The 27,754-nt window shown below is 41.3% G+C and overlaps 3 protein-coding genes across 7 annotated transcripts in view; 1 reads left to right on the top strand and 2 right to left on the bottom strand.

Annotated features, from left to right (window-relative positions):
* Window positions 1-361: 361 nt before the first annotated feature.
* On the bottom strand, window positions 362-17,065 carry LOC147129177 (uncharacterized). 5 transcript variants are annotated; one of them, XM_086015798.1, is made up of 4 exons: window positions 16,525-17,065; window positions 16,254-16,370; window positions 8,716-9,111; window positions 362-7,167 (listed from the first exon to the last, which is right to left on the bottom strand). In XM_086015798.1, the coding sequence occupies exon 4, from the start codon at window positions 7,087-7,089 to the stop codon at window positions 1,258-1,260; it is 5,832 nt and encodes a 1,943-aa protein (XP_085871924.1). In that variant the 5' UTR covers window positions 7,090-7,167; window positions 8,716-9,111; window positions 16,254-16,370; window positions 16,525-17,065; the 3' UTR covers window positions 362-1,257. The 5 variants fall into 5 exon arrangements, with proteins under 5 accessions (XP_085871924.1, XP_085871925.1, XP_085871923.1 ...); XM_086015799.1 differs by having other exon boundaries at window positions 16,254-16,388; XM_086015797.1 differs by having other exon boundaries at window positions 8,716-8,888; window positions 16,254-16,433.
* Window positions 15,051-27,228, top strand: vstm4b (V-set and transmembrane domain containing 4b). Its single transcript, XM_086015822.1, has 8 exons — window positions 15,051-15,273; window positions 16,548-16,955; window positions 22,173-22,226; window positions 22,352-22,459; window positions 22,604-22,637; window positions 23,328-23,452; window positions 24,381-24,445; window positions 24,704-27,228. Exons 1-8 carry the CDS (start codon window positions 15,225-15,227, stop codon window positions 24,827-24,829), a joined length of 969 nt encoding a protein of 322 aa, XP_085871948.1. The 5' UTR covers window positions 15,051-15,224; the 3' UTR covers window positions 24,830-27,228.
* The window catches only part of mapk8b (mitogen-activated protein kinase 8b), a 55,493-nt gene continuing 45,156 nt past the window's right edge, over window positions 17,418-27,754 (bottom strand). The window contains exons 13-15 of the transcript XR_015082401.1: window positions 22,360-22,424; window positions 21,205-21,249; window positions 17,418-21,117 (exon numbers count right to left, since the gene is read on the bottom strand). The gene's annotated coding sequence lies outside the window, so the exon portion shown is untranslated. The remainder of the gene's footprint in view (window positions 21,118-21,204; window positions 21,250-22,359; window positions 22,425-27,754) is intronic.

The following is a 27,754-nucleotide window of genomic DNA, read 5'->3' on the forward strand; positions in this document are numbered from 1 at the left end:
TTGCAAGCTAAAGATGATAACAGACTATTCAAAGACAGTTGTCTTTCAGGACACCAGACACTGAGGTCTCCAGCGAAGATGTGCAGCATTTTCTAACCCAGATGTCAAAATTGTTCAGGTGAATCTAATTCACAAATTAGTATTTTGTGCACCCATTATATGTGACTATTTTATGGTTACACATTAGCATTTTGTGTCCATGGTATATTAATAATGTGTCCACAAATAAAAAAAAAAAAAGCTCATGTAATATTTGGATCTCCATTGTCGGAAATCGCAAAACGAGTCGTTATCCATTTTTATGTTGGTTTTCGGAATGAATTTTGACCATTTTTTTTTTTTATTACTTCCTGATTTATTTTGAAAAACAAATAAACGAATGATATACAGGGATTCTCCAAACTTGAAATGAAGAAAGGAAAATCAGATATTGCTGCAAATAAAACAAAACATCATTTTACAAGTAATGGAAACTCCTATCACTGGCATACTTTAATAACACACTGCATTTATAATAAATATTCCACATTTACATTCAAACATTTGTCTTTTTACACATTAATGCATTGACAATACACCCTTCTTTAAAAAAAAAGACTATCTTCTATCATTCCTTCAACTCATATTCAGCAGGAATTGACATTACTATTCATCTCTTTTCAGTGTACATTCAAGTCATAAGGCATAAAGGTATCTAACAAAATAACCAGGATTAGCCAGTTAAACTGTGAACAAATAGTGATGTACGCACTGGCAGCACGTTGGAATAGTGGTTGGCACATGTGCTTCACAGTTCTGAGTATTGGGCATTCACATCTAGGCTCCAAACTACGCTGGCTGTCTTCCACATTAAAAAAAAAAACATGCATATTCTCTAAGTTGACTCTAAATTCTCCATCAGTATGAGTTACTTGTCGGCACATGACCCGCAATTTACTCTCAACCAATCGGCCCAGATGTAGCATGCCTCTTCCCCAACATCAGCTGGGATAGACTGAAGCTAACCCTCAAATCAAATGATGACAAACACTATAAAAAAAAGGATTGTCGGACAAAGATGTATCTGTTATGTGTTAGAATTAATTGTTATAGAACAGGTCAAATGACAGTTATTTTGTCCCAATATGAGAATCAAATGAGATTGAAATCCATCAATTATATGTTCATTCTCATTTCCAAACCATAAAAACAAAAACATCATTCATGACCATGAAGGTTGGTGAAACAAACATGTGCAAAATCACAATTCCAATCCTCTCAACTGGGACAGTCCACTTCCTCAGTACCTAGGAACTCGCCCAACATGTGTTCATGCTCCCCGTAGACAGGCTCCAAATAAGGATGCCCGCCCTTGCAATGGATTTGCCTTGGCATGTCCAAGTGCCGTAGTTCTTCTTGCTCCATGTGAGGTACTTGGATGGTAGTGTTTTGGGCCATGGGGGACAAAGGCACTGGGACAAAGCCGTGGTAAACCACCAACGGCGTGGATAAAACTTCCATTGATGACGCCTGAATAACAGCGCCGTCTGGGGGCTGCACTGGCAGCTGCACGTAGCTTCCCGTCTCAGGGTCGAAGAATGTTTTAGTTTTGACTTGGACAGGCATGTCTACAAAATAATACTGTCCTGAGTCTGGATCCTGAAGGAGCTTTCGTTGAGTCATAGGGATGGACTGCGTGACGATGGTGTGTTCGATGCTGGACTGGCGAGAGAGTTGGCTGGTGTGGCTGGACTGACGGGACAAGCTCGGCGGATGGGGGGCCTGCAGGTAGTGTGTGTCGATGCTCTGACTCCTTCTCAGCGTTTTCTCTCGGGTCACTTTTTCTCTGGCTCGGCCTCGCTGCTGAAACTCGTCCATGATGGATCTCTCAATGCGTGTACTTCTCGAGTCGAGCCTCTCGTTGACAGTCGTGCCAGTGCTACACCTGCGCCCCACTCTGCCTCCTAAGAATCTGTCGATGCTTTGCGAGCGAGTATTTGGCACTGGTCTCTCTTTAACATCGGGTTTGTACGCAGGAACAGTACTGGTAAGACGATCGCTGCTGTCGTGTCTTTGTTCTGGTTTATCTCGAATTTGTCTGCCACTACTACGGCCTCGTTCAGTTGGAAGCCCGTTGTTGAGGTGCTTGCCTTCTACTGAATCGTGGCTTGATCTTCCTTTCCTCTGGCTCATTTCAGCTTTTTTCTGAGGACGTTCTTCATCGTTGACAATGATTGTATCATTACTGTTTCCTCCATGTTTCTGACCTTCTCTGTGATGCTTTTTCTCGCTGCTCCTCGGCACGGCTTTGTCACTCTTGTGTTTGCCCGGAGTTGACTTCTGAGCCTCCTCTTTCTTTATTCGTCGGTTAGTCAGCTTCATAGCTTTGAGAACGGCCCGTTCGGATTTGGGTAAGACGGCTGGAGGTTTGGCGAACCCTGACTGGCTGTCGTTAAAACTGCAGGTGGACCCAGAGCGTTCGCTTGGAACCTTTGATATGTATCGCTCTGTTGTTGGCAACGTCAAAGTCTCCACACCTTCTGATATGGGACTCACCACAGAAAAGCTGTCATCCTCCTTTCGGGGAGCAGGAGGTCCTCTTTCGGGGTGTCTCTTTGACTTCTCCTGTTGCAGAACCAATGGAGGGAACAGTGGTGGCGGTGAGACGTTTGACAAAGTCTCTTTAGGCTTAAAGACTTCGCTTGCAACTGAGGGACCTGTTTCATTTGCCGATGGTGGGTTGGGATTTTCACCAAATAGTTGCAAGTCCTCCTCTTCCTTCTCTGAGTTATTCACAAGGCCACGTGGCGTCCAGGGTTGTATAGTCTTCTTTATCTTATTGCTTAAAGTGTTGTCTTTGATTTTAAATAAAGCAGGGATATCCAACGTTGGAGGAAACATGTGTGATGGTGACATTGGGGTTTGGATATCTTCATCATGGTATGGCCTAGGACATTCAGCGGTACTTTGTTTGCTTTCCTTGTGGATCTCTTTCTCTTCTTCAGACTTTAATGGTTCCTTGACAATTTCCGACTCACCTTCCAGATCACTCAATGAATAATATTCAATTCCTGGCTTGTCTGATTCCTTTTTCATGGATCCAAGAACATGATCTCCCCTGTTGTCCAGCCCAACCTTATCTAGGTTCTCCAGAGAGTGATAAACGTTTGACTCAGCATTCCTTTGTGGTGGACTCTCCACAGAGAAGTAGGAAGATTTGGAGGACATGCTAGTGTGATCGTCAATACCAACACCATTTACAAGAAGCTCAGGGGATATTATGGTCCTGGCAAGAGCCTCTGCATCCATATCACTTTTGTCTTCAGGTATTTTACCAAGATCTTGTGCCAGGACATGGATTGGTTTTAAAGAGGTCTCAATATTTCTGCTTGTGGCTTCTTCTGGGGCAGACTTAACCGTCTCCGTATCAGCTTCTATATCTGATAACAAAGAATAGCGTTTTTCGCTGTGGCTGTGCTTGGAAGGCAAATATGGATCACGGGTAACAGCATCATTAATTGCTACATTGCTCGTTGCTACATTGGAGCTGCTCGGCAAAGCAAATTTTGTGCTTGTTATATTTTGTACTGTGTTTACTTTCTCCTTGGTTTCATTTTTATCATCTCTGTTATGGAGATCTTCTTTATCATTATCACTGCTCTCATTTCTTCTGCTTCCTACTTTTTTACTCCGAGGAGGAACAGAGGGTGTATCAAACACTGTGTTCTCACAATTCCCTCTCTCAGCGGCATTTTCCGGTATTTGCTTTAAATTTAGATTTTTTTGAGGCCAATGAGCGGAACTGTCAATTAGTCTTTCATTGGTATGCTTCAAGTCCAAACTTGAGGGTGAATTTAAGTCACTGTCAACATTGTTCGTAGCAGGCAGAGCTGCCACTCTCTCATCTGTTCTCTGGGTCTCACCTTGTCTGGGTTCAGTCTGAGAGAGGATCTGTCTCATGTGCTTATGGTCTCTCAAATCCCCCAATCTTTCTCTTAGGTCTTTCTCTTTTTCGGCGATGTAATTTTTCTCTTCATTGGCTTCTGTAATTGATTCCTTCACCACATTTTTACTTGCCTGTCCCCTTGATCCATAACTTCCATCAGTAACATTGCTCGCAAATATCATATTTGCGTCCTGATCCGTGGCTTCATTCCTTGTCATCTGCCTACTCAAGATAACCTCCTCCAGTGCCAATTTAGCCTTGTCATAATTATCATTCACAAGTGCTTTGTTTATCATGACACTGCCACCCATCTTTGTGGGAACCTCCTGCTTATTCAGCTGCTTCTCTTTCTTGGCAAATATTTCCCTCTTGGCCAAAGTGTTCCCTCTCATGGACAACATTCCCTTCTTAATGTTCCTTAACTCCCTTGAGATCAAATCATTTTTTGCTCTGGCCTCCTCATCTATGTTGGGACCTCCCACTTTGTGCTCCCGATCGCATAGCCGTGCCCTCTCCAGCTCTTTCAGAGCATGCAAGTCATTAATGATGTGTTCGCTGTCTCTCGTAGGATCCTTTTCGATTCTCAAGTTCGCCTTCACATCACCTTCATCATATCCATGTTCCTCGTCTGATACAGAATACCTCTGACATTTGATGTAATTGTTCAGTCTGTCTGAGAATATGTGCTTGAGCCTATCTTCACTATCTGGGGTCATTTCCCCCAAGTTATCGTTAGAAGATTCATTACTGAGCTTTGTTTTCTTTTTGTCCAGAGAGAGTTGAATATCAGGTTTGGTAAGGTTTTTCTTTGGAACCGGTGGCGGCTCTTTCTTTACGATAACATTATTTTCTGGCTCACTTGTAATTGGATCATTTTCTGCTACGATTCTCTTCTCAATTATGTCTTTGGAGCGCACAAACATCTCGTCTTTGTCCTTAAATTCTTCTTTGTCTGACACGGGTTTATTGATGCTCTCGGACTGATTTGCATGCAGCACTTTACTTTTTGTTGCATTTATCGCATCCTTTGCAGCCCTGATGACATCCAATGTGCTCGTAGCTTGGCCCCTGCTATCTTTTACTTTAGAACCAACACTCTCTTCTCCAAAATATCTTTCGTTTAAGGATTTCACAGGCATTTTTGTTTTGTCCAGTATATTTGGTGGCTCGTTCCTGATTGATTCACTTAATGTAAGGGGTTCCGGACCACATTCTGGCGCTACAAAAACTGGCGAATGGCCATGATTGATGTTAGGTGAAAGCCCTGGTGGTACGTTGCTTGGATTCAGAAGTGAAAGCTCATTTGAGTGATTTGTTGATACAGGAGGGCTGGCTTTCTTGTACAGGTTAAGTGAAGGATAACTTTGCTTTTTGACAAGGTGGCTTCTGTTCCATTTCGAGTGCATAATTTGGGAGTTTGAATTCTCATCACCTTGATTGCCATTACTGACAGCCTCCCTTTTGTTTTGTAGCAGATTAGATAACAAATAATCATCAGACTGCGACTCATCAGCTACGTGCTCGCTAACACCAGCAGTTGGGGGGTTGACAGACTCTAAAACTGGACTGCATACCGTCCGACCTTCTTTTGGAATAGCAGGAGTGCTTAAACCAGATGCGTCACCCTCTGAATTATTTTGTTGTTTAATATTTTCTGTCAGTGGAGATTGGGCGGCATTTCCAGGTGCTTCTAAAGTTTTGAATTTTGGTGGACTGTAACGACTTTTGACCCTCTTCCTGTTGTCTTTGAGGTTGAAGAGGATGCTAGACGCAAGTGATTTGTAGCCATCCCTCTTGATGGGAGGTTCGGGTGTCAGTTTGGCCTCCGAGTGAGGTCTGTGGGGAAGGTCAAGCACAGAAGGTGAAAGGACGGCTGAGAGGATTTCTGATGTTTCTGTTGGTTGTCTGGAGGGAATGAGGGGTGTCATCAGCTGGCAGATGCTGAACGGAGTTGACGCTAATGGGCTGAGTTCTTCAACCGCTTTCACCTCCATAGACCTTGTGGTGTTTGGGATCAATGAAACATTTTTGTCCATTTTTGCTGTTGAACTCTTGTCCTGAGCCTCTTGCTTAAGTGGAACTGCACTTTTCACAGTTAAATTTGACTGCCTCCAGGGGACAGTATTTCCATCAGTTATATCAGAAGGGCACTTTTTTTTAGGCTGTGCAACTGAGGGCTTTGGCAGGACCTTGGGTGGTGACGTGCAAGTGACAGGTTTAGGGGCAACGGGAGGAGGGGGAGGAGGAGGAGGAGTTGGAGGAGGAGGAAGAGAAGCAGGAGGAGGAGGAAGAGAGGCAGGAGGAGGAGCGGGCTCACCTGCTTCTTTCAGTATCTCTTGTGTATGCAAAGTCTCTTTTATATGAGCCTCTGTTAACTCCTTGTAAAATGGGAGGTCATACCATTTAGGAGTAATATATGTAGGAAGAATAGAAGCATTCTCATGGCCAAAGCAGAACTGATTCATACCTTCCCATGTCTGGAAAGGGCTGAACTCACTATGAAGGAAAAAGTTTTTGACATTTAGCTTCTTAAGTTTGACTGTGGATTTCCTATTTTTCATCTTGGATGATTTTCCAGAAAACACATCTTTGCTAGTCTTGCTTGATGAATCATACCCAGATTGATGCAAAGGATGTTTCTGATAATGTCCATCCACGAGATTGGTGTGATAATCAGAGGAGAATTCCGACAGTTCTCTTTGGATGCTGCGGAGCGCAGACTTATCCCATGATTCCCCATTGGAGTCTGCCATGCCGCCATTTTTGATGAGCATTCCTTCACAGTTCTCCCCTGTGGTACTTAACGCCTTGAGAAACGATGACATGCTCGAGACGTTCTTCCCTTTCTCTTTGTCATTTTTCCTTTGCTTTTTGGATTCCTTTTGGTGAATTTTTTTAAGCGGCTCTCCTGCCAATGGTTTATGACAGCTGAAAGGCGAGTACCCATACAAGAAGTCGTCGTTGTAAACAGCGTCATCTCCCACACAGAGACTCCGGAAGGCTCGGTCGGTGAGCGTGCTGACCTCGCGGTCGGTCTCGTCCATGAGCAGGTCGGTGAAGCCGTTCGGGAAGCGATGGTGGAGCATGTTGCCGACCCGGTGGCCCACGTGACGCTTTTCCGCGCAGCCCGTTGCGTCGACGGCTTTCTTCCTGTTTTGCGCCATCACCCGTCTGGCCAGCTCAAACACGAGTAGATCCCCTCGTGTTCAGGATGACATCAGGCATGTGGTGGAATAAATCTCCTAAGAAAGAGAATGACAATATATCAGAAGCGCCTGTGTTTGAAGCACAAGCTGCAACAAATGCATTGACATGATCATGTGAACTGATGGAGGCGACCGCTGTCATCATGTTGGTAACCACTGCTATGCAGCAAATGACATGTGCAGGCTTCTGTCATACCAGCGGACAAACACTTCAAATGCACATGTCTATTTAAGGCACAGAGCACCCATCATGCTTTTGGTAGTCATGCTTTCATTATAAGAAATATATCAAAGCCAATTTTCCAGTTGTGACATTTGACCTTTCGTTTTCCCATTTCAACTGGAATAAAATGACTTACTTTATATGATATCTCAGGGGTCAACATTGAAAACAATGTGAGTCTGCCAGCAGGTAGACACCGCACAGGAAATAAGGCATTGCATTTAACGTTGTGTTCCCCTTCGGCCGCAGCTGCTCTACTGTATCTTACTTTAGCTTTCTGTGTGAGCTCTTAGAATAGCTCATTAACCCATTTGTATGTCCTGACCCAGGGGAATGGTCACTCCATGGCGTATGATTGCACTCTACAACTCGCCGTGTAAACCAGAGCTTTGCTTGTATACAGATACGACTGATGTTTGACTGATATTTTACCAAGATTGTCTTCAGACAGATCAGTATTAATGAGTGAATAATCGGGCCATTTTATTTTGTCATTTAAATAAAATTTCCCTGAGCTGGGTTAAGCATGTAAGTAATGATGATAATAATAATTCCTCTAAATAATCAATCTTAGATGCTTTATATTGCATTGCCAAAAATTTAAGCAGTTTAGTGTCACTTATCTTTTTAAGATACCTGCCCTCGATTTCAGGTTATTTAGAAATGTGCCCAAAGCGGCTGCGTCAAACCTCCTTGTGGCTTTTTTATGCGTACTGTTGTGCTGGACATATCTACCAAATTTCATCTTGATCCGTCAAGCTGGTGTAGGGGGCAATTTTTTTTCCAACTTTTTAGGGCGCGGTACCGAATAAGTTTTGCGGGGTCATGTTTCATACAAACGCACAATTTCACTAGGATACACCCTAACATTGTTGCATTTTCGGCTATGTTGAGGCTCCTACAAAGGTACACTTACAATAATAAACGACTTCAATAATACATATTGGTGCGGCTACTATTTACATCCTTAATCCCAAAATACAATTTGATAAAATATAAGCATCAATTTGAAAAATAAAATACATTGACTTTTCATAGAGATGTTAGTGACCACCAAGCGCTCTCATAACCTGAGACTGTACTGTAAGCAGCCACGGTACTTTCCCAGCATCTGTTTGAGTATTTATACCGAAGGAATGAAACACTGTCCCTTTAATTTCACTGTATACATGTGTACACTTTGGAGGGTGATTTAATAGTCTTCTTCATAGTTCTGCATGAAGAAGACTATTAAATGTTTCAATTTTGCCACATCGATTCAAGTTTTTAACAGGAAGTAGACCAGCTGATGTAAACCTTTCAGTCAATGAACGTCCACTGTGCAACTTAAAAAAAAAAACACAATCTCAGTGCCTCCTGACCTTGTTGACGTTTTTTTTTTCATGTTGCATCCAAGGGTCCCATCTGGCAAGCAGTAGCACAAATCCTCAGCGCAAAATCCAGTTCAATAATGGAGAGAAATCTCAGCCCGCTGAGTTAGGCCTTCTGTTCCATGTTCAAATGCACTCGGCGTGGCCAGGCTCCTGATAGCGAGCTGAGAATCGACCAAAATAGAAGCGCAAGTCAGTGTGGCCAAAGCGAGCAAAGACTCTCGGACGCATCCAGCTCGTTCCTATTGAAATAACCGAGGGGTGTCGAGTAGCAGGGCCTAAGACAGACCGAGCGGGATGAAATGGACACTGTCATTGGTTATTTTTGAAAGCGAGCAGCACGGCGTGGTCGACTGCCACATGGACTTCCTCTCTACTGTTAGTCACCTGTTGAGAAGATAACACAGGGAGTCAACAGTTTGGACTGAGACCTTCATGTACAAGCACAATACAATCACGATAGTCAATGTCAATATTACCACACAGTCTGAGACCTGCAGCAGATAGATTATTTTTAGATTATTTGTTAATTTAGGTTGATGGTTGGAAAAAAACAATAACTGTGTAGTGGTGATGGTGTTGATGTGATAAAACACTGATCCACGCCCACAACAATCCTGATATCTTAAGACACGTGGAGCATGATGCTTACTTACTTACTTTTAAGAAAAATAGTAATATTGTGATTATTCTTATCAGTTTTTTTTAATTCCAAAAATGTCAACTTTATTCTTAGTATTTTGAGTTTATTGTCATAACAAATAATATGGTTGCTGATTAGACAGTAAAATAGTAAAAACGGTAGCTTGACTTTTTTTTTTTAGACCTCTGACTGATCAAAATTGAGCAATATCATTGTAAAGGTACAAAAAAGATTTTCCTAATAATATTGAGACTTAATTTCTGATTTGAGTTTTATCCTGTAAAATTACTACTTTATTCTCATTATATTTTGGCTTTCTTGAACTAATAAATGATAATACTATTACTTATAATAGGGATGAACTTTTTTTATTATTACTATTAATATTGAAATTATTATACATTTTAGACTGCCTGTCAAATTGAGCAATACATCGGTGGAGTATTTTCCCCTCACATTATTGATTTTTAAATATCAACCCTCTCTTGTAAATCAAAACAAATTCTCATATTACTGTGTTCTAACTTCTTTCTTTTTCATTTTGGTGAAATATACCGACTTCATTCTCATAATAAATGATTATTGATTTTTTTTTCATATATATATATATATTGATATATCTGACTGTGAATCAAAACTCTAGTGAAACTCTGGAATGTATAAAATAGCAACTCTACCTGTCTAGTCACACAAATTTAGAATCCGCGACACCTAAAGTGGAGATTAGCTAATGTGTGTCGATGTGATGCACTCTTTACATAGCCATGTTGTAACCGTGATGTTGTCTGGTTTTAGGATACACACAGCTGTTGTTGCTGTGAGATGGAGATTGAAGTGGAGGGGTGGAGGGTGTTTTGTGCACTTGTTGTTACCCTTCGTGAGTCACACTGAGGCAATAGGTGAAATCACATGCGAGGGCCTTATTTCATGCTCCCCATCATTATTATTGCTAACTAATGCGTTGCTTTCTATATTTGTGGCTATCATATGTTCGTCTGATGGTGATGCAGTGTGTTCAAATGAGCTGGAGGCTTGAAGAAGAAGAAAATGAATGTGCTGCTGAGGCTCCTCATGACCCCTCCTCATGACCCCTCTGGCTCCCTCAAGGTGCCATTTTTAAGCCATTCTTTACACGAGCTAGTCTATTTTGGTCATATTGTATTTCATGAGGTAAAGTATTAGCAAATCAGTCTGTCAACTGCACCTTTCACACATCTGATAGTTGGTTGAATGCCACCTTTGAACGTGACTAACGTGACTCGTTCAAATCAAAAACTGAAACTCATATACAGTATATTGACTAATTTCATGATTTTATTTTTCAATAAATTTGATTAAATAGATTACAGATATTTTTTAGTGTCATTTTTGTGTTGAGAATAGTAGTTAATTAATGCTAACTAGTGTTATAATTTAGGTGAAGAACGTAGCAAGAGGCAGCCCTCTCAGCCTTTGTTTATGCCGCTGTGACTGACACCCGCATGTGTCGGCCTGCAGGCGGCTGGCGATAAAGCAGCCGGCCTCACGCCAGTAGGAAACTTGGACCCGGAGGCAGATGGGTAAAGTGGCCTTCAGGACTTGACACGCACAGTGGAAGATATGAAAGTCTACTGGCACACAATACGTAAGTCACAGAGGGCGGCCGCACGGTTCACTGTGGTCGACTGCTGCTAGTGTTGTTAGTATACCATTTAATCATTCAACAATATAAAGTACAAACAAAAAAAAGATACTGTATCTGTGTATTCATAAAATTTTAAAGTGCAAGTCAATTATCTGTTGTGGTTGGCCTCATTAAGGTCATTGATGGGCTGTTTTCCAATCCTCAGCCCTCAGGTCATGAGGTGTTATCGCATTGTCGGTGTAGACTACACACAGAATTTGCAATATTATCTGGGCAATTAATCGGCAACACTCGAGACGTCGTACTTCAGGAAACGAGGACTCTCGCAGCAGCCCTTGAAACTCACACAGAGCGTTAGAAGAATATTCGACATGCACTCTATGATCAGCTCCATTGTTGTCATCGGTGAGTTGAATTGCATACGTATTGAAATATCGTTGCATGACTTGATTTTATATTATTAATAAGATGTGGTCAGGATAGTCACAGCCCAGCAACAAAGCACATTTCACTGCATGTATTCTTTTTTTTTTTTTTGGAGTAATATGACTTCTTAATGATTGTAGTAAAATTCAATCTTTTTATTGTTTACTTTTGTATGTTTTTATTCCCGTAAAATCACGACACTTTTCATTGTAATTTAACTCATTTATTAGTCGTATTATATTACTCAACTTATTTATTCATTCATTTACAAAATATGTTTATTATCGTGGTCGCCGCGGTGTAGAGCTGATAAATTGATATAAGAAGGTGTCGGGTCAGACACGGTAATTAATAGGCGGCTGACACTTGCATGGCTCTTTACAACAGCCACATGTCAGGCAAAGTCTAAAATAAGCACGCGAACTGTTGTTGACCTGTGTTGTTCTTTGAGCGTGCCCTCGTGTTCATGCCCCTGCACCCGACAAATCCACAAATGATACTTGATCATTACTTTTTGAATTAAGTGCCGAATCTTGACATGGAAGTGATGCTAATCAGGTGGACGCGGCAGCGTTGCCCTTAATGTCCTTCCTGTGTGCGTGCACGGCCTGTTTTGTGACCTGATTACAATTTGTTGCAGAGACGCTGCTGACGAGCGTGATGGGAGGTGGAGGAGGTGGTGCGGAAGCCAAAGAGAAACTGGGTCGGTCACATTACCACCTCGATTGTTTTTTGTTTTTTTTGTTTGTATGGCATTAAAAAAATATATTTTTATTTATCTGAGCATTGTATTGCACGTATGTGTGTGTATACATACATATATATATATATATATATATATATATATATATATATATATATATATATATATATATATACTGTTATCTGTTATTCCTTTCAGAAATGGAATATATTTTGATCGGATGTGGCCTTGGCCTGGTTTTGACTCTTTTGATTATCATCATCAAGTACTGCATCATCAGAAAACACATGCGAGACAAAAGGTGAGCTAGTGACGATTTAAAGTGTTATGCCTGTATTCTGCCTTGATAATTCTGAGACTTGGAATTTGGAAGTTGGAGAGCTTTGACCGACGCCACCGTACTACTCCTTACGGTTACAGCAGTATTAAAGCGGAAGTCAACCTAAACATATTTTTTTCAAGAATATGTTCCCAGCAGGCCCACTAGTTGAAACACGGCATTCTGATTCATTTTGCGTTTGTGGAATATAAGTTAAGCAACAAAATGCACTCGTTTTTAGCCATCTCTGGGGGCGGCCATTTTGTCTTCTGTCGACTGAAAATGACATCACAGCTGCTCACAACGAGCAATCACGGCTGACCTGTTTTCTGAATCTGAGCCGTGATTGGTCGTTGTGAGCTGTTGTGATGTCATTTTCAGACATGGCTAAAAACGAGTGGATTAACACTTATTCCAAAAACACAATATATATCAGAATGCCCTGTTTCAACTAGTGAGTTTGCATGGAGCATATAATTGAAAAAAAATGTTTGCGTTGACTTCCACTTTAAGAACAGATGGATTAGAATCACTAAAAAATAATATGTACTCATAAATTAGTATGTTGTTTTATTTTTCTGCCTTACGTGTTAATTTCACAATTTTAGCCACTCAACACTGGTGCTACCCACATTCACTTTCAGCTTTCCATTACAATATCACGTGTTTCTCGCCTCCACCAATCATCGCATCCCTCGCCACAGGTATCCAATGACGTGATATTAAAGGTCACGCGGAATGATGTGAACACCGACATGAGTGGCATCCGAGCCAAAGGGCAAGGAGGGCGGCCTGTCATTTGCTCGCGTTTTACCACGCGCCTCCAAGCGTACACGTCCCGATCACTCCGAATGGTTTCTTTGTTTTTCAAAACGTCACATGAATGTTTCTCAATTATTTCTCCATAGGTCTGAAGACCACACTGCTTTTATTTGGATGGGAGGAGCTGCATCGTTTGAAAAGGGATTCAAAATGAAGCAGCAACCGAAGAGCCCCTAGATAGATAGTGTATTTGTGTCTTGCTGTCCTGCTGCTCTACTGACACACATACTGCAGCCGCGTTACTTGGCACTACCGAGCACAAGGCCCCGGCACGAAAAGAAAAGAAAAAAAAGTTGTCTGCCACAAGGGGACAGCATTACACATGGAAAACTTTGTATTGATGGTTGTATTAGTTTTGTTAAAAATTAAACACAGATGAAGGCTTTGACTAAAAATAATCAAATGTAATAAGCGAGGGTGTTTTCCAGCAGGAAAGACTTTTTAACAGCAATTGTGCCGAGAAACTACGAGAGTTTCAATACTATGTGAAAATGGGTCCAGCCTTTTTACTAGTATGACGAAATTATGTTGAAGTGAGTCGAGCTTCATTTTGACAAAAGTAGTGCTTTGACATCCTCTTATGGCATTTTGGTGCCAATAGAACTATGTTGGAGTTGAGGGGCTTCATTTACACAGATGTTGTCATGTTCTGTGGCTGATATTTTTTTTTCAGTCCCTGATTCTGGTGGATGGGCGGAGCCTCCGGTGCACACCTGTTTGGCATTACAATCAGCTGGGTATATAGGTGCTGGAGAAGTGGAAGCCAGTCGCCGGAATATTGTTGCTGTTGGTCTGTCACCCCTTAGTCGATCGCGGGCTTGTTTCCATAGCCACATAATACGTCGATTAACTTTGTCACACGTAAGTAATTCCAGTTTTGGTAATTCTAGATTAGGTTTGTTTTCTTTTCTGTTTCCAAACCAATCTGGTTTAGATTTTGTCTTTCCTTTTTAACTTTTTGTTTTTTGCACTCATCTGTCTTCCTCCCAATTGGGCTGAGTTCCTTTTTGTTAATATTTTGCGGCGCTTCCGTTACATGAAGTCGCGTCAGCCTTATGCTGATCTTGTTCTTTGTTTGAATTTATTTCTCCTTGCTCATGTTTGCGTGCTGCCTTGGTTTAATAAAGCATTGTATTTGTTCATAAGTTTTGTTTGGCTCTGCTTTGGGGTTTGACGTTCTGGGCACGTGATCGTGACAGATGTAGTGTTTTGCCACCATCTTGTGGAATCTACAATTCTAAACCTTTTTGGGAGGGCATCGATAATCGCATTTGTCGTTTCAAAGCAATAAAAGAAAACCTGCAAAGAGTTCATAATTTTGTCTTTTACATATGATTGATAATCATAATACTGTATTGATATGAAACACTAAGTTTTTACATTTTTGAATGATCACTTCCACTACATTCCCGGGAAATCACTATCCCCATCACTGGTGCTCTATTTTATTTTTTTTAACTGCGTGCTCCTTGGGATCTCCCTGGTCCCCCTTAGGCACCATGTTGGTGACTGCAGATGTAGCCCGTTAGCCATCTACTTTCTCGGGCTAACCAAGGGCCACACACAAGCACAGACTAAAAGTCACGCATCGCCGCCCCCTCCCTTGTCCAAAATAAAAGCCTTGAATGAGGTCTGCGCCCACCGCTCGCAACAGCTGGAAGTGTGATTTTCTCGGCGTCGAACTCCGCCACACACTCCTCGCCGCCTTCCATCCTACGCAGGAACTCACGTTTCCCTCTCCTTTGCCAGATCCAAAGAATGTGTGTGTGTGTGTGTGCGCATATGAGGCTGCCAAATGTTCCCTCAGTGTCTTTGAGACAGTCCGGGGGAGGTTCTGAGCAGAGTGCAGTGTTTCATATTACACTTCTCTGTTGGAGGGGAGAAAAGGAGGCGGAGGAAGCTGTGGGCTCCTTTTCCTCAGAACCATTGAACTTAAAGTTTATGGAGGCTGCAGTCGTGGAAAATGCTCTCCTCCGTGGTCTTTGCTCTACTGGTTCAAGCGCTGTTTGGAGGTAGGAAAGATGGACAAATGTTTGCCATTTCAGAAAGGATGCGACACAAGATACACATCTGGTGATCAAGTATTGGGTTAAGATAAATGGGACGGGAGAAGTTCATTTAAATAGTTGATAAAGTAATTTATGATTAGTTTTTTTTTTGTTTGGTTGAGGGTGCACTGACTGGCAGGGCAACATTTATGTTGCATCTGTTTGTGGCTTGTAAAACGAGTGCCGGTGGTTTTACTTTTCCTGTCAGTGTTCGACAGGGAAACGAAACATGCAGTTTTACCTCCGCATCATCTATTGTCAAAATCGGCAATGAATGTGACAGATCAGTTTTGAGGAAAATGCAGTGTCTTCAATATTCCGCATCGTAAGTCATGACTTAAAAACCAGGCAGTCCGTATAATGCAGTATAGAGCAACACAAACACAAGAAACGTGTTGAATTCAAACCGCACTGACGGTGTCAAAGCTTTGAGTTAAGTAAATGTTACAAGTTTTGTTTTGGGTCTCAATTGGCTGCACAGATTAAGCTTTTGGTATTGTGGCTGATCAGTGTAGATTTTTACACACTGACTAGAACCCAACCGATTAATCGGCAGATCTTAGCTTTTAAAATCGGCAAACATCAGCAAAAGAAAATGGGGCTTTTTTATTTTTAATTGTATTTTTGTACGTCAACATATTACAACGAAAGACAAAGATTGTCCGATTTTTGCCCAATTTCTCTGTTATGTTAATCAGAGTATGGTCAAATATTCTCCCTGTAATTCATATCTTTAATGCTGTAAGTGTTAAGGCAACCCCAAAAGAAGGTATGTTATTCATTATATGTATATTGTTTTAATTAATCTGTTGTCAGAATATTATTCTTCCAATTTGCATCGGCCTCAGAAAATCCATTTTGGTCAGACCACTTGCATATTCACAAATTCACTTCTTGACAGATTTGATGGGAACCCACCCTCTATTATTCATTGAAAAACTTACCAGGAGAATACTGCTGGTTTTGGCGCCATATGGTGGTATCTTGGTTCCAAAGAAACTATTTGAAGTGAGTTGAGGAGCTTCATTTAGACATACATACTTCACCACATCTTGTGGCATCTGCAGGCAGTTACAAACCTATTTAAAGAGGCTGTGAAATATTTTTCCACCATTGCACTTTACCTAAGAGACAAAGTGAACAACACACACAAAAACTGTAAAGTCTTCCAAAGTTTGTATAGAAAAAAAAAAAAGAAAAAAAGTTGAATTTTACCTGTTTAAATGTTGTCCCGACAGATTTGTGTTCCGCCATCAACGTCACCATCACGCCGTCGCCCTTCACGGTGGCGCAGGAAGGCCAAAACATCACACTCTCGTGCGTCGTGTCCCAGCGGCGTCGCAATTCCGCGTTGCCCGTCGTGAAATGGACCTTCTTGCCGGCGGGCTCCGACAGGCCAGAAGACGAACTCCTCATTGCCCGGGTCAACATGAGGAAGGCCCGCTTCTATGGAAACTACACCAAGAGCTTCTCGTGGCCCAAGATGAAGCTGACGGTGGTGAAGCAGGGCAAGATCTTTGACTTGTCGATCTTGAACGTGTCCAAGTGGGACCGAGGTCTTTACATATGTCGGGTTCAGGAATTCAAAAAGGAGCAGGATCGCTGGAAGGCCTCGTCCAACTCGACGGCTACAACTGAACTCAGAGGTGAGCCTGTTTTGTTTCTGCCTCTTTATTCCCAATATTAAAGCGGAAATCAACCCAAACATTTTTTTTTTCAAGAATATGTTCTCAGCAGGCCCACTAGTTAAAACACGGCATTCTGATTAATATTGCGTTTGTGGAATATGAGTTAAGTAGCAAAATGCACCCGTTTTTAGCCCTCTCAGGGTGCGGCCGTTTTGTCATTTCTGTCGACTGAAAATGACATCACAACTACTCAGGGCTCAGGTGACAACCAATCACGGCTGACCTGTTTTCTGAATCTGAGCCATGATTGGTCGTTGTGAGCAGTTTTGATGTCATTTTCAGGCGACAGAAGACAAAATGGCCGACCCCAGCGATGGCTAAAAACGAGTGCATTTTGCTGCTTAACTTATATTGCACAAATGCAAAATTTATCAGAATGCCTTGTTTCAACTTGTGGGCTTGCATAGAACATATTCTTAAAAAAAATATATGTTTGGGTTGACTTCCACTAAGGAGCAAAGGACACTCGCTAACGCTAACTTTCATTTTCACAATGAGAACCCGGTAGCTGTTGTTGTTTCTTGCTGGATGACCTCACTGCATTCTATGTTGGGCGGAGACTTCAACAGCTATTTCAGTCACCGCAACAGAAGCATTGTCAATGTTGTTCTGATATAAGTTAAACCACATTTTTACACAAGTTGGTCCACAGAGACTTTCTACGGAGCTTCAGATTTTGTTAAAGAGCTCCCAGATGTGATGAAGCTGTTTGAGGTTTTACGGCGGGACATTTCTGCGCAGTGTTAAATCTGTCTCCATTAGTAAAAAATGATAAAGATGACATTGAGCATGTACCACACGCTGGATTTACCAGCACTGCAAAACATTTGAAAATCACTCAAACAGGACAGTTAGTTAGACAAATGTATGTAGGTCCACAACTGGCAGAAAAAAAAAAAGCATTTTCCTGCTTTAGATTTGGAGAAATGTCACTGGTTGCGATCCAGCCTGGATATAAAAGGATGATCCGCGGCAGTAAGTTGCGGCTTTGACAGATGAGATCAACTTGAAGTGAGGTTTTCGTGGTACTTTTACTGACTCACAGAGCGGAACGGATGACACATGTGGCACAGAAGCCTTTTCACTTTTATTCAAAAGAAAAAGTGGCATTTTCTTTAATGCCAACTCTTCATCTGTTCAACAGTCTGTTATTTAGTTATGACATGGCTCATTTTGAACAGAAGTCTTCAAATTGTGGGATAAAATAGCATTAAAGCCAATTAAGCTACCCAACTAAAAATGCGATGCTAAAGCTAAGAGATGCTAGCACAATTGTATTTGGTACATGTCTCAAAGAGAAAATTGAATAAAGGACTACAAGAGTTTAACTGCTGTAGCTTCCAATTCATTTTTCGCTACAAAGCGCATAATAGCAATGCCCCAAAATCTTGACGGTCTCAACATTCACACAAGGACTTGCCATGTCACGAGGTTCAGCAGTAGAGCAAATGAACCTGGATGACCTTGGCTGTGTGGAAGAAAAGCTGTTTTGGTTAGTTCTGTCCTTTCAATTGGCTATGCGGACGTTCATTTAGCATTAGGACGCACGTGGTAAATTTTAACTGGATGTTTCACTGTGCCAAAAGTCGATATCCATATCAAAATCTTAAGGGTAGCCCTTGTGGATTTCCTTATCTTGCATTCGAAAGATTTAATCGTTTTTTCAGGATGAACCGGATATTGAGTTTGCCAAGCAGGATTTTGCAAACCCGATGGAAGCATAACTCTGTACTTTCCTTTCATTAGCTGAGCACAGACAAAAAGTGTCACTTTCTCTTCCCTTTCATACTTCTTGCCTGCAAAAACACTACATGTTACTCAGTCACCACTTTTTTTCCATGGATGTGTGATCCTATGGGCTGTGACTTTTAGGTGACTGTGTCCCGGGCCAAGTCTGGGTCGGGCCGACACGCAGACCTGAACGCGAGCTGTTGACTTTGGCCTCGTCAAAGAGTTTCCTCCCAATGTAGAACACAGAGAGTGCAGACAGACTTAGCAGAAATGGAACAATAGAATGTTGTCCGAATGGGAAGCCACTCAAGTGCATGTTGACTTCATAATACTTAATAATCAACGTCTACTTTTGCCTCAATTACTGTTACTTCTATGCCTAAAGAGTGGCGCTTTACTGGCACGGATGTATTTTTATATGTGACAGGGAACTCATGGAATCCCTGTGGCCCAATGACATCAGGTGGCCAGGTGTTTCCTCCCTCCCACAAAACCTGCTGGCGCTAGCAATAATAAACACAGCTCTGGTGGTAAAAGAGAGCAAAAGACTCCGCTTGGCATAAACAAACTGATAATGCGAGTGCAACTTAGCAAGGGCGGTTTCTGGAAAGCTTTGGGTACACTGTTATCATTTCAAAAGACAGACATGGTAGAGAAAGATGAGAGGTATGAGAAACATAAAGATTCGAGAAGTGGCATAGAGGGATGACACCAAGGACAAATAGAAGCTTTTTTGGGTTGCAAGAAGCGGGATAGAGAAATGTGCAAGTAAATAACGGAGTTCTGTTAAAAACAGTGGTCGATGAATGCACAGACTCATCATTCACCCTAATCCGCATCAGTGTATAGATGCCGCCAGTGTTGGCTTTGTTGGCACACCAAAAAGAGCCAGCACACTGCCTTCAATGCAACTCTGTTCCTCTGATGGTTGTTCAGTAGTCTTTAAAATAGAGGACGCATTCTAAATGGGAATTAAAGCCATTTTCTTGCAGCTTCAGTATTGCGATTGATGATTGCTTCGGCATGTGCAGCTTTCACACTTTCCAAAATAAATCCCTCACTGACAATTATACCCATTTTTTTTTTGCGATGTCCTTCAGTTTTATTCCATGCTAAAACTTTATTCCCTTTCACAAAAGATTTGACGTCCCAATCACAGAGTCCTTGACTGGGCGGGATTCTGCAGCGTAGAATTTTTTTTACTACTGTCCTATTTTCTTCACTCCTGGACCCCAGGAAGCATAGTCTTCACTCAAGGGGATCCTAATAAACTTGAAAGTGGAGTCATCTTTTGAATAATGATCTAGTCTTATGTTGACCCCATCATCTAGTTTACCAGCCAGTTTATTTTCAGCCAGATTGTAATTTTAGACACTCCAGTCCAAAAGTCCTGAAGAACTGAAATGAATGCTACCCCCCGATTTTGATTGGTATTTTTGAAAACATGTTTGTTTTCAATATCGTCATAGACCGTCTGTATTTTATTCCAATGAACTGTCGCTGTCGCTGTTTTCATTGTCACTTACAAAGCCGTCCGTACTAGTTCCGTGGAATTCCACGAAAATGTTCTGTGCGATATTGCCGTGCGGAAAAGGCATGATGCCCATTGAAATGTTGAATTCTGGATTGTCATTGGTACGATCATCACTCTGTAGGCTAGTTGCATCGCTGCCACTATCTTCTGTTGACGCCTCACTGTCTTCATTATTGGGATCATTGTCGTTTTCAACGTTGGCATCATTATTATTCTCGTCGATATTGGCCTCGTTGTCGTCTTCGACGGTGGCGTCACTGTCGTGTTCAACGCTGGCGTCACTCTCGTTGTGTTCAACACTGGTTTCACTGTCATTGTGTTCAATATTAGCATCGTCGTCTTCAATATTGGCAGCGGCGTCTTCGTTATTGTCATCGTTGTCTTCGTTATTGACATCGTTGTCGTCAATATTGGCATCGCTGTCATTGTTTTCAACATTGCCATCGTTGTCTTCACTACTAGGATTATGTTCAATGTCTTCACTATTCCCGTCGCTTTCTTCAATATTAGCATCGCTGTCATTATTTTCAATATGAACATCATTGTCTTCACTACTAGGATTAGGGTCAATGTCTTCACTATTCCCGTCGCTTTCTTCAATATTAGCATCGCTGTCATGATTTTCAATATTACCATCATTGTCTTCACTACTAGGATTAGGGTCAATGTCTTCACTATTCCCGTCACTTTCTTCTGTGTTGGCATCATTGGCATTGTTTTCATTGTCCGCGTCTCCGGATGGCCTTGGAACCACCTGAAAGGAAATTGTGATCTCCTGGTTGGAGACACAAACATTGACTCTGAGAGCTCCCACATTCGGCGCTCCACGCCCTAATCTCCGTCGGAAACGGCGGCCTATAACGTTGTTGAGACATGATATGGTCAGATTTAAATGCTATAGTTTCAACTCAATAGTTGTTTGGCAAGCAGTTAAATACTTACGAATTGGACCGTTGTGTTGTCCGTCGCCTTGTACTTCCATTGCGACTAAAAATAATCAACGGATTAGTTGGAGTGGGAAAACAGTATATTATACTTGGCAGTGTGGAACCATTCAACTCAAAAACTCTGAGGTAAGAATGGTTGCAGCAGTGCAGGCTACACAACCATTTCTTTACATTACCTTTATAATCAAATGTACACTCTTTCGACAGTTGTGTTTAACTCATTCACTGCCAGACATTTTCAGACCCACTTTTACCCTAACTTTTGAGAAAAAATATAAATAAATTCCTGGGATTGAATGGGTGGACTGAAAAGACAAATAAATACATCAATGGCAGTGATTGAGTTACGTGAGTTGTAGTTTGTATTGTCTTACCTTGAGTTCAAGGGACTGGTCTATAAAATGCCTGGTTACAAAACAGTTGGTGGTGAAATGTGCATTTCTCATGCAGCTTCTGCAGTACTTTGGACCTTATCATGATGGTTTTACAGAAACTGGCCCGGTTTTGAGATCAAAGTGTTACTATTGTCAATAGCGGCATTATGGTTACAGCTGTCGTGACCAAGCTGGCCCACAACAGTGTACGCAGTGTTGCAGCAGCCTTCATGTAACTCTATGGCATCATTCGCTATTTGTTTGTAATGCTTCATGAGATCGTCTCATATGATCATACCATTGTGATGAGGCGTGCATTGCGAAAGTGATGTCACTTTGAAAGTCTACAACGCTGTCATAGGCAGCAAGGACTTCTCTGCTGGTCGCCGTTTATTCACAGTCTACACTAGTCAAATATACACCTTTCTACGTCCCACCAATCTCATATTAATAAGAAACCACAAGTAGTAGTAGTGCTAAATGTAGCTTTGTTTGAACAGTAAATTTAGTCTGGCAGCAAGGAAGCCACAGTGATGACTATAGACTACGTGTTTCTTTTCTCACTGTGTGTTTTTTCCCCTCCGTGTAGTACATGTGTTTCCGGCCACTGAGGCCAAAGACAGCCTGTGGAGCTTGTTTGAAGGTAAGTTATTGTGTGCGTAAAGTCAAAAATAGCCCAGCCATAAGGATGGACTACTTCCTAAAATAAAACACAGGACCATCCCTTTTTTTTTTTTTAAATGTCTCGTTTTTATGTTTGTGTTTCAGATGTTTACCTTTGTGCTGTACTGATTTGCTCCGTGGGCCTGCTGTGCATGTGCATGTTCACAGTGACGGTAACCTGTCAGTGTATACAGAGGAAGCAGCGGTTAAAAGGTCAGCAGACAGAAGAAACCTCACTATGGACCAGTTACCTCTATATCTAGCCTTCTGTTCCTGTTGCATTGTTTTAACTGTATGCTCACCAGTTCAATTGTTTGCAATTAACTGGACTTTTGTCTCTTTACTGTTTCTTTGTAGATAACTACCACTTGGTCAGAAGTTCTAGGAATAGGTAAGAGTTACTGATATTGATTACCCAAAATGTAATCACGGGGAAAATAAGGGGTCTTGACAAATGATGAGCCGAAAGTGGCCATTTTAATACAATTTTAACACTCTTTAGAGGTTTTACACTTTCAAAACAATATTCATTCATTTTCTACTGCTTGTCCTCGCTAGGGTCACCAATGAGCTGATGCTGAACCTATAGTTGGCTTTGGGTCAGAAGCGGGGTGTGTATGCATGCCCATTTCATATTCCGAAAATATTAGAACAATCGGCCCAATATTTTGGCTTTTATAGACGTTGCTAGGCTGTTGTCTAGGGAAGCCATTGACTGGGCAACGTGCCTAAAATCCAAAATATTTTGAGTTGATCCTTGTAATATTTTCAGAGTATGAAGTAGGCATGAGTAGAGATGTGCACATACATTTCGGTGAGGGTGGATCACGTTTTTCTAACAGAGCTTTTCATAGACCTTGGGAGGCTCAGGCTGGCTGCATTCGCCAGCCACTGCCACAGTTAATTTATTTTGCCAAGGAGGAACATGAAATCTGACATGGTTATGAGTGCTATCTACATTATGGCAATACTAAACAACATTTTGCAGCATTTTTTTTTAGCACAATAGAAACAATTTGGTACAGTATCAAGTGACTAAATGCAGTGGAATTATGGTTATTTTTTTTTTTCCCCACTGTAGCTCAGGAGAAACAGTCACCGGTGTGGTCAGTGTGTCTCCTGCCTTGCCTAAGAAGGAGAGGAGATACAGGAAGAAAAGAAGCAGAGATTACCAAGTGGAAATACCACCAGAGATACCAGCAAAAGGTATCAAATTCCCTTAAGTTGTTTTTGTCATCCACCTTGATTTGTTCCAGCCCCCTTTTGTGTAAATACATAAATGAAGTAAAACTAACAAATATGACTGTAAAAAGAAATGTATACTTGTCATGGTTGCAGGGTAGAGGATCCAAATGCAGGGAGGCAGGAGAAGCAGGGCGTACGGAAGAAAACATGCATTTACAAAAAACAAAACAAAAAAGTCTTGAAAAATCCAAAACTCAAAGTAGCAAAGAAACACTAGAGAACCAAGACGCAACACCAGTAGAAACAAACAAAAAAAAACATCACAGCGACAGTGATCCGACAAAGACTGACAGAAACCAAGGAACTGAATACATGCAAGCTGACGAGTTAACAAGGAACACCTGGACGAGAGACAAATGGTTGGAGGGAGCTGATTGGTTAACACAAGGGACCAGGATGACAAGAATAGGTGGAAACAAAACCTAATTAGGAAAACGTGCAGAAACAAAACCATATGTCATCTAAACAAAAACCGAATCATGACAATACTTGGTTATTATTATGCTTTTGGTTAGCAAACCTGCATTTTCCAAGTACAAACTTGAGCTTGTCTATTCAAGCTAACATTCTCAATCCAAGCAAACCGCATCTTGGTTGCACTTGGTAACTAGCCGCTGGAATGCAAATTCTATCAGATCTATTCCTGGGTTGCTCTTTCCCCACATTCGGAACATTGATACACAACTGAAATATGAACAATGATGGCACTGCAATAGTTTCAGCTTTGGACCTGTTTTTTTTTTCAGACCACATAATGCTGATTGTTGCTCTTTTGCGGAGCCGCATCTTATTGTTCTGTTTGTTTGTCACTGTTTTAAACAATAAACACACATATTTGCTGGAGGGAAAGAAAAAAAACAAAACACTAACCTTTATTTCACCCCTGCAGTTCCCATTGGAGACAAAGCAAGGAAACCCAAACTTTTAAAACCACAACCAAGGAAAGTAGTTTTGGTGAGTACAAATCACATTTCCAACAATGTTCTCTTCTGCTGATCTTCACAATTTTATTATTGATGCTAAACGACTGGAAAACCATCCAGCAACCACTTGCATTTGTTTTCGTTCGCTATTGTGCTGTATAAAAAGCCAAACACTCGAAAAAAGTATGACAAAGAGCTTGTGATTTTATGGCTGATGTCAGACAGCCCAACATATTTAATCTACTCCTCCATTATAATACCTTCCCTTACTCTGTCTTTGAATCCTCAGCCGAAGATAGTGGAGGAGAATCTGACCTACGCAGAGTTGGATCTGGTGAAGCCGATCCCGGAAGCAAAGGCGTCTCAGAATGGCACGGTGTACGCTCAGATACTTTTTGGAGAACAGCAGCTATGAAAAGAAACAGTTCTCTCTTAATTTTGCCTTTTGTAAATAGAATTGTTTATTTATAGTCTGTTGTTTGTATTTTAATAGCAAATGTCCATCTGAAATTACTGTGGATATAACTTTATACAAATTTGACTTCACTTTTTAATGAGGCCTTCAAAGACAGTGATGGTCAAGTTTACATTGGGATAAGGCAGCTTGTTGACTGACTAAAAAAATGTCTTAAAATATCGAAGGTAACATGCAAATTCCAGTCATGAGCATTTTGCCAAAGCGGGATACACATATCACATAGCTTCACCGGCACACGTGAGTCACCTTGTCTGCCGTAGTACCAATATTGACCTGTGAGAGGCAGCATGGTGCCACTGGGCATTCAGCCTGCCAGAAAATAAAACAAAGAAGAAACAAAAGAAGCTAGGCTGTTGCAAAGGTATTAACTAGTCCAAAATTGTCTTAAATTAGCATTAAGAGTTCAAAAAGAGGAACATCTAGCTAGTTAGCTTGATCAAATTAGCATAATAATTGCAGAATAACACAATTCTGCTGAGCCAGTTGGTGAAAATGCAGTAATATAAGAAGTAAAACGGCACAATAAACAACAACACAATAATTGGGGTTAATTTGACCACTTGTTTTACATTACCGACCGTACTGTGAAAGTACAAGTGAACGTAGCAACCAAAAATAATGAGCCATCATTAGCTTGTTGGCAGGCTAACAGTGGAACTGCCTCATCACATCATTTGCCTAATGTGATGATCGCATCTTCGCACTGGGGTGGTTGTGATGTCCTGTTTCATCAAATGGCTGTGTCTCGTTCAAATTGATTGTACAAAACTCAGACCGGCACGATAAACACGAACGTGACCTAATGTAATTCATGTGATTTGCGTCCATCGTGTCGCCGGCCTTATCTTGCCACGCAACATCTGTGCACCGTCTGTTTTTGCGTGTCACGCTGCAATTTACACTCACCACAACTCAAGACAGTTGATAATAAAGTAGCGATTAGCCCTTAGACTGCACCCCTCGCACTGTCAAGTTTGTCAAATGCTTTCATCTGGTGTTTTAACAGCCAATTTAACAGCGACACGCACGCACTGACAAATGCACCAATACAGGCCTGCAGCTAAAAAGGCCAACATTGTAAATCCGGAAGAACTGCCAACAAACAGCAACGTGTTTAATCCAAGTAAATTATTGCAAATGATCAGGCTTTCTTTGCATTTGCGATAAGCGCTCTGTGCTAGTCTCACAGTGTAAAAGTGCTTCGGTCTCTTATTTCCATTTCGATCGTTGGATTGAGGCATGGAAAAGCAGCAACTGTGAATTTGAAACCCAGACGCAAAAGCAACACATTCCTTCTCCTCCCCCAACTGCTTCCACTATCAAGTGTAATAGTGTCATCCAGGCAGTTGGGCCCCTTTTAAAAGCCGCCTTTTATTTCTAACTGGATGCATGATGGATTGTTTTTGGTTTGCACAGTGCACATTTTATCCGAAAACTAATAAATTAACAAGCAATTATCCGCATGATTGTTGAATATTATCTTTAATGTGAGTGAACTTTCTGAACTCCAGTTTTGTTGGATGATTGTGTTGCATTTTGCCCCATAACTGGAGTTATCGAAGTCGATTCCCAAATAGCTGACGCCTTTGTGTTCTTTGACCTACAAAGATGAATCAAACAATGAAATAATTTGTCTGTGGGTTTTTTGTCTAGTTTCAGATTGGTTGATTGACACTGTATATAATCTGATTTGAACTGTTACTTCAAATCAAACTTTATAATTTTACTCTTTGTCTCAATACAATGGGAACGTTTCTGAAAACTGGTGACGTTTGTCTGCATTCCAGTTCCCCAGCATTGTTTTGGTGTTGTCAGCTTTATGCCAAGTTGCCGCTGTGTATTGTTTTGACAAAAGACTGAATGAATGCTGTCATCCAGTTGTGAGCAGAAACCGTTTTCAAATGTCGTTTTAAAACTGTGAAATGTAAAGTTTCTTCCAAACCACAATGCCCTTAATGGGACTCACCTAACAAGGACCATGTGTGTGATGGGGGCCTCTCTGCTTCTCAGTTTGCTCTCTCACTGCCCTACACCGACCTCTAAATCTAATATAGTGTGTATCGTGCTCATTTTTTTGTTTTGTTTTTAATTTGGGAGTTTCAATGTACCTGCAAATTTGATTGTGGACTGCATATGGATTGTAGCTAATAAATTTGTATTCTTTTTAACATCCAGCAGGGAGGAAGTGCAATAAGAAGTTTAAAGTTCTACTTCTTATTTGATTTATTACCTCAGTATTTTTTTTTTTTCATATGAAGTATGTATGGCCACAATTGTTACTTTTCCTTGTTTGTTTTGTAATGTATGTTGTAGAAGAGTCAATAAAGCAAGGTATGCTTTAAGTTGTTGCTGCTTTCTACTAAAAGAAAAAAAACAAAAAACCTGCACCATGTCAACTACTCACTCTCCAGCGCCACCTTTTCCTCACCTCGCATTCTTGTAAAAACATTACTCTTATTCCCCATTCCTATATATTTTCTACATTTCGTTTTACTGTTTGGCGTTCAACTGTCAACACTTTTAGCTCATAGCACCTCCTTATTATGCTATAATTTAATAGCAACCCCCCCCCCCCGACAGGAAAATGAGTCCCATGTGTGGCAAATCTCAAATAACCGAGTGCAATTGGGTTCAAAGTGGTGCTGCGTCTCGATGCAATCCAACTGGCTGTGGCCAGGAAATGCATAAAAAGACAGACTTGCAATGTGGAAATACACAAGCATATAGCACACATCAAACCAAATCATTGATGTAAGTTTAACTGCATTGTGATCAAATTATTCTCCTATATTGCTTTGGAAAAGGTCGTTTGAAAAACGACATTGCTCCTTGGTTTTAACCATTCCCTCTAAGTTATGCCTC

This window comes from Filicampus tigris, chromosome 19 (assembly GCF_054856515.1).
Source record: "Filicampus tigris isolate MCC_2025a chromosome 19, RoL_Ftig_1.0, whole genome shotgun sequence".
NCBI lineage: Eukaryota > Metazoa > Chordata > Actinopteri > Syngnathiformes > Syngnathidae > Filicampus > Filicampus tigris.